The sequence below is a fragment of the Macrotis lagotis genome, chromosome X, assembly GCF_037893015.1.
Source record: "Macrotis lagotis isolate mMagLag1 chromosome X, bilby.v1.9.chrom.fasta, whole genome shotgun sequence".
NCBI lineage: Eukaryota > Metazoa > Chordata > Mammalia > Peramelemorphia > Peramelidae > Macrotis > Macrotis lagotis.
Window position 1 is genome coordinate 702,656,348 of NC_133666.1, and position 13,149 is coordinate 702,669,496.

Here is a 13,149-nt window from a genome sequence, read left to right on the forward strand (position 1 = left end):
CATTATTAGGATTAACATTGAAATGAACTGGAGAATTAATAGGCCCTCTCCAAAAATGCCCTTCACAACTCTTTCCTCTCCTGTGCTTTCTCTTTCCCAAAAGAAATCAGTAAATATCCCTAATATAATTATATACTTTTCCTCTTAGTAACACAATAACATTTTCCTTTAACTCAAAGGTGTTTCAATAGTTTAAAATCCCGAACGACTTTAACAATTCAGGCTATTTCATTCCTCCCATTCTGTACACATTTTGTCCCCTTTTTTAAAATCCTGTGTGCTTGGGGCAGCTAGGTGGCACAATGGATAGAGCTCCCTGGAGTCAGGAGGACCTGAGTTCAAATCCAACCTCAGACACTTCATAATGACCTAGCTGTGTGGCCTTGGGAAACAACTTCACCCCATTGCCTTGCAAAAACCTAAAAACAAAAATCTTGTGTGCTTTCCAAAACTCCAAGTCAGAACTGGGTCAACCTTTAAAAATGGAGTGAAGGTAAGTAAGCACGTTTAGGCCCCGTGGGCAGAGCAGTGGCATTCATCAAACCCGATTTCCTTTCAGTCAATGTGTCTCTCAGCCCCTGGCTTTTGCATGGTTTCCTTTCCCAATCACACATCACACCTGGGGTGGGGTCTCTTTCCCTTTAAAGCTAAGTCTCCTGTTCCCCTCCCTCCTGTCCCTCCAGCTAGACTCACATTTAGAGTTCAAGTAGCAATCATCCCTCCCATGACTTCTCAGTCTTAATCATCTCCCTTAAAAGTCTTTCTTTTCCTTTCTAAACGCAACCCCACCCCCCAGCTTTCTCTTCAAGAGCCTCCCCCCTCCTCTCCTGGCTCCATTCACCAGCTACTGCTCCTGCCACCTCAGGGGGTGCATCCTCCAGGAGGAAGACACCCCACAGATCCTCCTTCCTCCTCCCCTACCTTCTGGAACTCCCCAGCTCAGCTCCCCCACAGTTGAACCCTTAAGCTGGGCCCCCATCCCAGCAATCACTAACCCAAATCACTTACACAAGGCAGAACACACTCAGCCCGCAAAGGATCACACTCACATGGGACCCCATATGGCTTCCTTCCTTCCTCCCGGCTTCCAGCTTCTAGCAGCTTCAGCCTGCAACTTTCCCCTTGGTGGACTTGGGCTTTGGGGGAAATTCCTGAGAGGGACCCCAAACCCCCTTCCCTCCCTTCAGGGTACCCTGTTATCCCCTGGCCTCTCCTTTGGGACAGATCTCCCGCCTGGAGGACTTCTCATCCAGCCGGGGTGTTTCTGGACATCACCCCACCACCCTGGAGATCGCGCCTTACCTTGGTTCTTACCCCCAGACATTTGAATCATTCCTGCCTGCAAACCCCAGGCCACTCTTTGCAGGAATCTCTGAGATATTTCCCCTGCAGAGAATACCAAGAAATGGGCTTGAAATCAAGCTGTTTTCTGGTGTTCTGGGAAAAATATTGAAAAGATTTCCATTATATCCCGAATGAACCCCTAAAGTGTTATAAATGAATACTTAGTCCGGAGTGATTGAAACAGGTTTTTATCAAGACGTCTTACTAAATGGCACACCTGTCTCAAGGGGAGCGGGGCCCCGAAGCCGGAACTGCTAGGTGTGATATGCACTCCCCCTTCCTTCCAATCATAGACTGGGGCCATGGATCTAATTGATGCATTGGCCCCATATGTTGTCCCCACTCTGTTCATTATCCTAACAAGCAAGAACCTCCGGGTGCAAAGGGCATTACCACACTCTCATTCAAACCCTGCCCAGTTATTTCACCTTTTCCCTCTGTCTAACTCTCTTCTTCCTGCAAACAGGCAATGTTTTATCCTCCCAGACATCTGTGAGGGTCTGGCAATACCCTTGCTCACCCTTGTGAAAGCAAAACACTTGATTCTGTCCCACTTTAGATAGTGGATTTGGATACTAAAACGTCATGAGGCTCACTACTCCGTTGAACACTTAGGACAAATCACCACCTGGGTGCTGTTGATCTCATCACCTCATCAGCCCTGGACGCTTGTAATAGCTGCTGGGGTGTCTGCCTGCTTCAAGTCTCTCCATATTCACTCCAGTGCATCCTCCAGTGCAGACAAGGAAGGGATTTTCCTACAGCCCAGGCCTGACCATGTCATGCAAACACTCATGCAGACACACACACACACACACACACACACAGACATACTCACACACACTCAGTAAACTCCACTGGCTCCTAATTGCCTGCAAATACACGATGTTTGGTATTCAGAGTTTTTGAATCTGCCCCCTTCTACCCTTCCAGTCTTCTTATACTTTACCCCCCCCTCTTCACTCCAGGATTACTGGCCTCTTGGCTATGCCCATCCCTCAGTTCTGGGCATTCTCTCTGATCCCCATGTCTTAGACACTTGCTGTCTCCTCTGATTATCAATCTCACTGACTTCATTCAAGTCAAAACTAAAATCCCAGCTTGATTTTATTCTTGAAAGTTTATTTTCTTTGATGTTAATTACATGCAAAGATAGTTTTCAGCACTCATCTTTTCCACCTTCTCCCTCCCTCCCTCTCTATGATAGCAAGTAATCTATTAAACGTTATTCATGTACAATCACGCCAACATATAAAATTCCAGCTTCTACAGAAAGTCTTCCCCTTGTTCAGCCATTTTTTAGTCATGTTGAATTCTTCCTGATCCCATTTGGGATTTTCTTGGCAAAGACACTAGTGATTTGCCATTTTAGGTGAGGCAACTGAGATTAGACAGGTGAAGTCACTCACCCAGGGTCACACTGTTAGTAAATGTCTGAAAGCCAGTTGTGAATTCAGTCTTCCTGACTCCAGACCTAGGACTCTTTCCACTGTACCATCTGCTGCCCCAAGGCCTTTCCCAACTCTTGTGAATTCTAGGTCTAGCCTTGCCTGTCCTCATTATCTTCTATTTTTATTGTACAGAGCTTGCTTTGTATACATTTGTTTACATATCCTCTTCTCTATTAGATTGGGAACTTCTCAAGGGCAGGGACTGTCTTTTCCCTCTTTTGGTGTTCCCAATGCTTAGCCTGGTCCTGGCACATGTTTATCACCTAACTGACTGATGTGAATGGACTCATCCATACTAGGAATAAAGGGAGAAGGAGCCAACAATTAGCCAAGCCCCAGCAGGAGGATGGCAGGGACTGGCTGGGTTAAATGCCCATCTAACATGTGCATTTGAGTCAGAGCCTGGAACTTTGGAGGAACAATAGGCCACGTCTCCTGGGTGGTCCAGCTCAGTCTAAGTCTAGAACATCTGGAGCTGTGATTGGGCTCCTGTGGCACAGCTGGAGAGATAACCCACAGCAATGACTTGATGGCAGAGAGTTACAGAAAACCTGGATGAGAGATAACCCAGTGAAAAGAATCACCTTCCTCAGGGAGATGGAAGACCAAGTGAGCAGCAAGGTCACCATTAGCAGAAGCCAAAAGGTAGGATTATGGTGTCCTGAAGGGACACTGAGTGATCCATGCAGCTAGCTGAAAGGGAAATTCAGAGATGGTGAGAAATCTGGGGAATCAGCAACAGGAAGCAAAGCCTTGGGGAAAGAGGTGGCTAAAGACCCCTCATCCCCCAAAGAGGAAGCATGATCTCATTATCACATTTTGACATAAGAATATCACTATCAAGATCTGGCCCAAGAGACTTAACTCTTTCCTGTTCCAGAGGTAGCTGGATGTGAAGGACACCCCAGAAGAGAATGATTGGATTGGGATGTGAAAGCATCTAAAAAATGGCTACTCTATCCAAGTTGGACAAAATTTTGCTTTAATCCTAATTCCTTATACTGAAAATGACTAATCCGTAAGCATATGAAACATAAATGTGTATGTACACTGTTCACCAGAGGGAGGGTGAAAGGAAATCATGTAGCTAAAAAATATGCATATGCACATGGGTGAATGTTGAAAATCTTTCCTAACATGTAATTAGAAAAATAAAATAAAATATCAATTTAAAGAAAATAAAAAAATAAAATGATCTGGAGAAGAAACTGGCAAAACTATATCTTTGCCAAGGAAATATCAAAAGTGTTCATGAAGAGTCAAAAAAGTCTGAAAAAGACTATACAACAACTGATCGATTATTGTTTTTAGAAACTTTGGGGGGGGGACACTTGAAAAATCCTTAATTGTTCATCCAATTAGAAAGCAGATTTCCTAATGTTCTATTATTAATTGGCTTTAATGAATTCTTTTTGTTTTATTTCCACCCTTGCTCTCTGGAGTCTGAATAATGATTCCTCATAGGGAGATCCAAACTCAATTAGCCAGCGGCTACCCCAAAGCAATGCCTTGGTCAGTACCCAAAACCCTAAATAGAAAACAAGAGTTCATTTATTTTCACAAAGGGCAATTTATTCATTTTGTCTATTGTAAAATAAAATAAAATAAACCCAATTCAAACTTAAGCCTAATTCCTAATTTCACCAGATCCAGGTCAGGAAAGAGACTGATTTTCTGCAGACGTAATCCCATCACCATTATGAAGTCTTTTTTTTTTTTTTCAAGTTACAATGTTTCCTGGAACATGGTTTCTCAAAGATTCTAATAGGAGAAAAATTCAAAGCATAATAACATACTCTAGATTGAGAACCTGTCTGCCCACGGCCGGGTGTGCTCGCTTCCATTCAGGGCATTTCTGCCTTCTGCGCCCCACTGGCCTCTCCTGCCCCTCGTCCTCATCCCTCCCCTCCCAGCCCCACGGGAAGGGCATCGTGTCTCCTGGGGGAGGGCCCACAGGACAGTGCCCACGGGAGACCCCTCGTGCCTCAGTGCACTCCCCTGGATCCTCTGGGGGGGGGGCTGCAGGTGGAGCGGGGGCGGGGTGGAAGACTGGAGGGGGAGCCCTCAGAGATGAGCAGCCTGGGGGGGCCAGGGTGGAGTTTGGGCGGTGGGGGCAGGGTTTGGAGTGGGCAGAAGGAGGGATCATTACAGTGGAGAAAGGAGGGCGGGGCTCGGGGAGGAGGGGCAGTTGGGGCCCTGGGGGGATCGGAGGATGCTGGGGCCGCCCAGGCGGTGCATTTGGGACCTGGAAGGCCTTCTCAGCTGGACTGCTGGGTGGCAGGAAGCCTTTGCACTGCGCCTGCGCGGCCTTCCCTGGTGGCAGAGCTCTGCCCTCTCTTCCCTGACAGCTGCGATCTCTCCGCCTCCTGGAGCCAGGCCTGTGCTTGCAGTCCCAGGTAGGCCGGAGCCGGAGCCGGAGCCGGAGCCTCCCTCCTTCCCCCCACCTTCCCCCCACCTCCCCGTTTCCTGTCCTGCCCTGGCTCCCTGCCACGGCGTCTCCCTCTCTTCATCTGGCCTCCTTGTGAGTGTCTCCAGGCCCGCTGGGAGCCCCCTGCCCTCCCCAGCCTGGCACTGGGGGAGCCCCCCTTCTTCCCCACCCTCCTAATCATTTCCCAGGCTTCCTCTGTCGCTCCTCAGATTTACCATTGGTAAATGCCACTTTCCCAGACTCCAGACTTAGTCCCTAAGAATGGGGGAATCCTGATTGTTACCTTCCTCTTAGGACCCGGAAGTCTTGTCTCCCTGTCCCCACCTCTTGAGTAGAGATTCAGTTTTTTCTGCCTTCAGACCAGTGCCCTATGAGGGAGGGGAGGGATGAGGACGAGGGGCAGGAGAGGCCATTGGGGCAGAGAAGGCAGAAATGCCCCAGGAGTCCTGCCTTCCTCTCCCCCACCTCAGGATATCACCTTGGACACAGTCCTCAAATCTTTTTCCTGGCCCCCCTTATGTGAAGTCCTGAATTTTGGCCTGTTTTCCCATCAGATCTCAGACCTGTTTCCAGTTTCCAAGGAGAGGTTCTCTCGGGGTACCAGTATCCTCCCTGACTCCTCCTTAAACCGTAGGACTCAGTCACCATCCTGTTTTCCCTTCATTCAATCCATGAGCTCTCCCTTCCGTGAACTCTGTTAGAAGTCTTCTCTCCCAGACCCTCCTCCTACTCCCCTTACCTAATCCCCCTCTTTCCCTGCCTCAGCGTTACTTTTTTGAGTTGATCATTTATTTTTCCAGTTCCATGCTCTGGGAGATTTTCAACATGAGTCTGGAAAAAGTCATGTACATTTCTGTTTAACATATTTACATATGAGTCATTTTGTTTAAGAGGAATTCAAATTAAGGAAAAAGAAAGAAAGTCAGGAGATAGGAAGGAAATGCAAAAGAGAAGTTTTACAAAAAGTGAACATAGTATATATATTCAGATTCTGGGGAGTTCCCTACCCCTTCCTAGTTGTGGATGGCACTGTCCAGGAGAGGCCTCTCAAGGTTGTCCTTGAGATCTGGACTGCTGAGAGGAGCTGTGGCCCTCATAATGGACCAACTCACAGTGTTACTGTTAATGTGTACCAGGTTGTCTTGGTTCCGCTCCCTTTGCTCAGCATCAGTTCACGTCATTCTTTTCCACTTTCTCTAAAGTCCAGCCACTTATAGTTTCATATAGAACAATAGTACTCCATAGCATTCCTTATCCTTAACTTGTTCATCCATTCCCCAATTACTGGACAGTCCTTCAATTTCCAATTCTTTGCCACTGTTAAAATAGTTCCTGCAGTGCTCTCAGGCTCAAATCCCAGACTGAACTTTGTTTCTCAGCCTCAAGTTTCCCCAAGTCATTTTCTTGTGGTTTCATTCCAGGGTCTCTTCATCCTCAACTTTCCTTGATTTTGCTCTGTAGTTTAGAATATATCCATGTAAGCTGGGGAGGCAAAGGACCAGTAGGAGCAAAAGTTCTGCCCCAGGAGTCACTGAGGTGCTGCCTGGTTCTCCCACCTGGGATTCCCAGCCCCTTCTGCCTCTGTAGAAGCCTGAGGAGAAGAGGAGTATGAAGAATAACATTTTGTGGGAGAGGGATGTACTCTTTTTCTCCTGGCTAACTTCATTTCCAAGCCTGACCCTCCCAGACACCTTTCCCCTTTTTTCATAACTTGGAGTCTCTGCCCTGAGGGTAGGGCCAGTACCTTTGTAACTCCTGTAGGACTTTACCCTTTATAAATTCCTGGAGGCCACTCTTCTTGCCCTAGAAGAGGAGGGAAAGCTCTCCCTGCTCTGGGATTCTTCTCTCTCCCCAGCTTAGACTGAAGAGGACCAAGACCTGGCCCAAGCAGGTAGTCAAATCCAGATAGAAAAGTTTTATAATTAAAGGTTGATAAACAGCAGTCTCCCAGTGTATAATCCCCAAAGTAGCTTTGGGACTAAGATTATGGGGTGGGAAAGATGGTTTTTTTTCCTAAGCAGAGGTAAAGAAGGGAGGGCCTTTCCAGGTGTCTCTAGACTGCCTCCCGGGGATCCGAAAGGCTTAGAATGAGAAACCTTTCCTGCTTAGGAGTAAGCTCTGATAGTAGTGCTTTGGCTGTTATATTTGTAGATCTATAAAGGGACCCCAAGGCAGATAAGGACCAGAAAAAAAGATCCAGGAACTTGACAAAATGGAGTCACTTTGGTCCTTGCTATGTTTGCAGGAATCCTGGATTCAAGGGAATGAGCCCTGGGAGCCTCAGAACCCCATTTCAGGTGAGTGTAGTCTATCCCTAGTCTAGGCCAAGAAGGGGCATCTGGGTGGTGCAGTGGATAGAGCACTGGCCTTGAAGTGAGGAGACTGGGAGTACAAATCCAGCCTCAGATACTCACCACTTAATAACTGTGTGAGACCTTGGGCAAGTCACTTAACCCTGATTGCCTTGGATCCACAGTCATCTTGATTCATATGTGGAAATGCAATTCATGTGCTTGTCATGGCATCACCTGCCTCAATATCATTGTCTTTTTAGAGAATGAAAGATAAACATCAGACCAAGGTGAGTAACTGAATCCATTTCTGTAGACATAGAGGAGGGGTCATGAAGCTGACAATGCCTTCTTATGGATTGTGTCCTTACCAAAAAGTTGTAAATTGAACCTCTTAGTAACCACACTACCCTGGTCACTTCTGTGTTTCAAACTGATTCCTGGGGCCCTTGGGGTCTTGAGGCCTGAGCCCCCCACCCAATACTGGTATCCTCCCTGGTTGCTTTTAAGTTCTCCCTCCTTACAGTCAAATTTCAAGGACCACTTCAGTTATGAATTGATTCTTAATGCCTGTCTAGCATTGCACACACACACACACACACACACACACACACACACACCTCCCTGTCTCCCTGTGATAAGTGGTCTGATATAGGTTATCCATGTACATACAGCCCTGTACCATTTCCATATCAGTCATTTTCTACATATGTTACCCTACCTGATATTTATTATTGTATTATCTTATTTTGTCATAATATTCCATCCCAATCCCACAACAGCTTGTTTCGCCATTCCCCAGCTGATGGGCATCCTCTTGATTTCTCAGGCACCACAAGAGATGTGATAAATATTTTGGTGTTATTTGATGTTTTTCACTTTTAAAAAACTGTCTTTAGGCTCTAGAGCTGGCAATGGTGTTGCTGGATCAACAGCTATGCTGAGCTCTATAGCCCTTTGGACAACATTCCAAACTGGTCTCCTGAATGGGTGGATCAGTCCACGGTTCCACCACCAGAGCATCAGTGTTCCAGATTTCTCACATCATTTTCAACATTTATCATTTTTCCTTTCTGTTATATTATCCAATCTGATGGATGTGAGAAGATACCTTAAAGTTGTTTTAATTTGCATTTTTCTAATCAATAGCAATTTAGAGCATTTTTCACATGTCTAGAGATAGTTTTCATTTCTTTGTCTAAAACTGTCTATCCTTTAATGATTTATCAATTGGTTAAATGATTTATATTTTTGCAATTTCACTTCTCTATAGTTGAGAAATCAGGTCTTTACTAGAAATATTGGTTACAAATGTTTTTCCAAGTTTCCTGCTTTCCTTTTTAGCATAAAAGCTTTTTAATTTTATATAATCAAAATTGTCTGTTTGATTTTTCTGTTGCACTTTTTTGTTGGCCTTAAATTCTTCCTCTATCCTCAGATTGATAAATGAACAACTCAAGACTTGCCTCATTTGCTCATTAACATGCTTTATGAGCAAACCATGTGCCATTTTGACCTCTTGGTATCAAGTGTGAGATGTTTAAACCTAGTTTCTTTCCTGCTGTTTTCAAGTTATTACAAGTGTCAAAAATAAGTTTTTGTTCTGAAAGCTTGGATCTTTGTCTCTTTAATCTATTAGATTACCACGTCATTTACTATATTGTAATCTGCTCCTAATCTATTTCCCTGATCCACCAATTTAATTTTTAGTCAGAAGTTGTTTTGATAATTATCATTTTGTTATATAGATTGAGATCTATGACCAGACCCCCTCCCTTCACATTTTTCCATTGATTACCTTGATATTTGTGAATTTTTGCTCATCCAAATGACCACGGCGATTATTTTGTCTAAATCAGTTAGATAGTTGATTCAGATTTAATTGTGATGACATTGAATACATAGATTAGCTAGATTTTTATTATTTTGATTCCCATGAACAAAAAAATATGATTTCAATCATTTAAATATGAATTTATTTTTATAGACAGCATTTTATGCTTATTTTCAATGAGTTCCTGTGTCTGTTTTGGCAAGTATACTCTCAGGTATACTGTCTAGATATTTAAAGTTATCTATAACAATATAGAATAATATTGCTGATCCATAGTATAGTTTCCCTAATTTTTGATTAAATGAATTTTAGCTTAAACTTTGTCTGAGATCATGATTACTGCTCCTGGCTTTTTTTTTAAATACATAATAAAATTCTATTTCTTCTCTTTATTTTCTTGGCACGAAGCTCTCATTTTGTGAGTCAATTCATCTCATTCACCTTCTACCCAAAATTACTTAGATATTTTCCTCCTTTCAATTTTTCCTCACTATCCTTGTCACCCTATTTCCCCTATCCCCCTCTTTGCTTTATTTCTACCTACTACCTGATCTTGTTTTAGTCATCCTCCAAGAAGTCTCCATCCCTTATCCTTTCCCCAATCCTATCCCTTTCTCCTCTTTCATTTTTCTAAATTTGGAAGCCTTTTATACCCATATACATGTGTGTGTGTGTGTGTGTGTGTGTGTGTGTGTGTGTGTGTATACAGACATATATCTGAGTATGAGAATATACTTTTCACTCATTACCAATGAGAATAAAGATCCAGCTTTACCCACCCTCCCTCTAATGGTTTCTTCTGGATCAGTTTTTCCTTTTATGCTTCATTTTTATGAGATGATTACTTGTTTTTATCTCTCCCTACAAAGTTTTATTTTTTAGAATCACTCCATTATACTCTGATCAACTCAAGCTTTTTCTTTCAAACTACCCAAATAATGACTGACATAAACATACTGATATTTTAACACATAAGAACTAAACAAGTTGATCATATTATATACAATATAATTGGTCCGTAATGTTTAACTCATTTTTCTCCTAGAATTAAAATTCAAATTTCCCTTAGGTTCTAGGGTTATTGTTACAGTAACATTAAAGTCTTTGAGGTTCTTAAATTTCTTGTTTTTTTTTTTCTTAGAAGATTATACTTGGCTGAGTAAGTTACCCTTGGTCATTACCTCAGTTCTTTTGCTCCATGCAATACAATATTGCAAGAACTAGGGTCCTTCAATGTAATAGATACTAGGTCTTGTCTAAAACTTACTATAGCTTCAAGATATCTAAATTGGGTTTTTCTTGTTGCTTCCAATATTTTTTCTTTAGCCTGAAAACTTGGAAACTTGGCTATGACATACCTGTAAGTTTTCTTGCTAGGATCTCTTTTCAGTGGTGATTGGTGGATATTTCCATTTTTCATTTACCTTCCTTTTCATTCAACTTCAAGACAATTTTACTTGTTAATTTCTTGCAATATTGTATCAAGATTCTTTATCTTTTCAAGTAGTCCATCTATTCTTGTATTATTTCTCCTCTATCTGTTTTCTAGAACTGTTGGTTTTTTTGACAAATGTTTCACATTCTCTTGTTATTTATTTTTGTTCTTTTGATTTTTAATTATTTCTTGATCTTTTAGAATGTCATTAGCTTCCCCTTGTCTAATTCTATTTTTTAAGGAATTATTTTCTTAAGTTTTTGGATTGACTTTTTCATCATTTTCTTGATTTTTTAGGATCAGTCTTAATTTTTTCTCATTTTGCTTTGAACTCTTAATTGATTTCTATCAACCTTCTTAAATTCTATACTTGTGACCATATGACATTTCTGATTGAAGGAGAAATTGCTGTTTTTGGATGTAACCCCAACTCTTTTGCTCTTTGAAATACAATGTTCTCAGATCTACAGTGTTTGTAGTATAGAGGCTGCTAGGTTTTGTGAAATCATTATCTTTCTTCAGTATTTATTTTTTCCCCCTTTTAAAAAGTCTTTTATCTCTACACCTGATGACTTTTGGTGATCTAGGAGATGGTGACATTCAAGGATGTGGCTGTGGACTTCACCCAGGAAGAGTGGAGCCTCTTAGACCCTCCTCAGAAGCAGTTGTACAAGAAGGTCATGCTGGAGAATGCCCAGAACCTGTTGTCTGTGGGTAAGGACCCTTCTCCTGGTAACACTGTGTCTACTATCAATGGGAACATCTTCATTCCCTACTGTGGAGGGTCTGGAGCAATTTAGAGAGAGGAAAGGGCAGGTCTCCTGCAATTCTGTCCTTAATCTTCCTTCCTCTTGCCCTAAAATTTTAGCCAAGATGGTGGGAAGGGAAGAAAGGGAAGGGAATAAGCATTTATTTTCACTTGCTGCTTTCCAGAAGCTGTGAGTAGGGGTTTCTATACCATATTATGTGGCTTCATCCTAATAATAACCTTCCAAGTTAGGTGATATTATTATCCCATTTTACAGTTGAAGAAACTGAGGTGAATGGAGATTAAGTGATTTGGCACACAGCAAGTATCTGTCTGAGCCTGGATTTTGACTCTGGCATTTCACAGGCTAGGTCCAGGGTTCCCTCCACTGCACTATCTAGATTTCTAGAGAATGGGAAATGTGTGCTGAGTTCATCCTTCTACGGAGAAGTTGTACCAAGACAAAATTTGTACCAAAGCCAAAGTTCTAGGAATATCTCCCCTCCCCCTCCCCATAGCCCCCATAAATAACTGTCCTGAGACTCTTATTCAGGAGCTCTGGGACCCACCCTGTCTTCCTTTCTTATAAATTTCTGGCATTGCCAGGAACAACAGACTGGCCAAGAAAGAACATTTGGCACAACTATGGACTTTGCCAGCAGGAAAAATTCCACCTAAGAGTCAAAGATTTCTCAAATGAACAATACACAAAGTTTCTATATGGTTCAGGGACTGAGGAACAGGGGGAGAGGGATTGGGCAAAATATTCATGTTCCCTGGGCTTGAGACTGGTCTTGCACCTTAACCATTTTTACCCTATTTTGGAAGGAGGTTTTTTCCCACCAAAATGGAACCTGTTAGAACTGGGGTGGTGGTGGGGTGAGGATTAGGCTATTATTCATGGCAACATATTCTATTTTGGGCTTCTTACATTACAAGCACTAATGGGTGAGTCCAAGCTCCTTTGTGTGAACTTCATCAAGGGATCCTCAAGTGCTGTGTATACAGCCCTTTCCAAAAGAGAACGAAATTTCAACTTTCTCTCCATCTTCATCCCCAACTAATTTCCCTTCCCAGGATTTCTAGTTCCCAAACAAGATGTCATCTCTTATTTTGAGCAACGAGGACCTCCATGGATGCTGGAGGAGGAAGTCCAGAGGAGCCACTATCCAGGTGAGTGAAGTGAAAACAGGTATAGGACAGCTATGATGGCTGGCTTCTATGTGATACAGGGAGGCAAGGGCTGGATTTGGGGGCAGGAACACCTGCCTTGGGATTCTTTTTCAGATATTTCCTAGCATTTGAATGAGTGACCCTTTAAGATCTGTTTTTCTAGAAAGTTTGTGGAGGGCCATGAGGGTTTCATGATGACTGCTACTGTGGCTGCCTAGGGACTATGGTTTTCAAATAGCCTGCCATCACTGCTTTGAAAATGCAAACCCAGGTTCCCTGTTGATCTGGTGATTAAGGTTTGATGAGATGTGATTATTAGAAATGAGAGAACTTGTCTGGTGCAGTGCTAGACAGCCAATGAGAATTTTTGTATTCTTGGGCTCATTTTGTACAGGAATGTCCAAACTTTCTGGAAGTTTGAAAATAATCTGACATTAACTTGAGA

General features: G+C 42.9%; 1 protein-coding gene across 1 annotated transcript in view; it reads left to right on the forward strand.

Annotated features, from left to right (window-relative positions):
* Window positions 1-5,004: 5,004 nt before the first annotated feature.
* LOC141497098 (uncharacterized) overlaps window positions 5,005-13,149 on the forward strand; it is a 36,026-nt gene continuing 27,881 nt past the window's right edge. Inside the window, exons 1-4 of the mRNA XM_074199692.1 lie at window positions 5,005-5,191; window positions 7,469-7,520; window positions 11,371-11,497; window positions 12,609-12,704. Coding sequence (XP_074055793.1) covers window positions 7,488-7,520; window positions 11,371-11,497; window positions 12,609-12,704 — 256 coding nt within the window. The 5' untranslated portion in view covers window positions 5,005-5,191; window positions 7,469-7,487. The remainder of the gene's footprint in view (window positions 5,192-7,468; window positions 7,521-11,370; window positions 11,498-12,608; window positions 12,705-13,149) is intronic.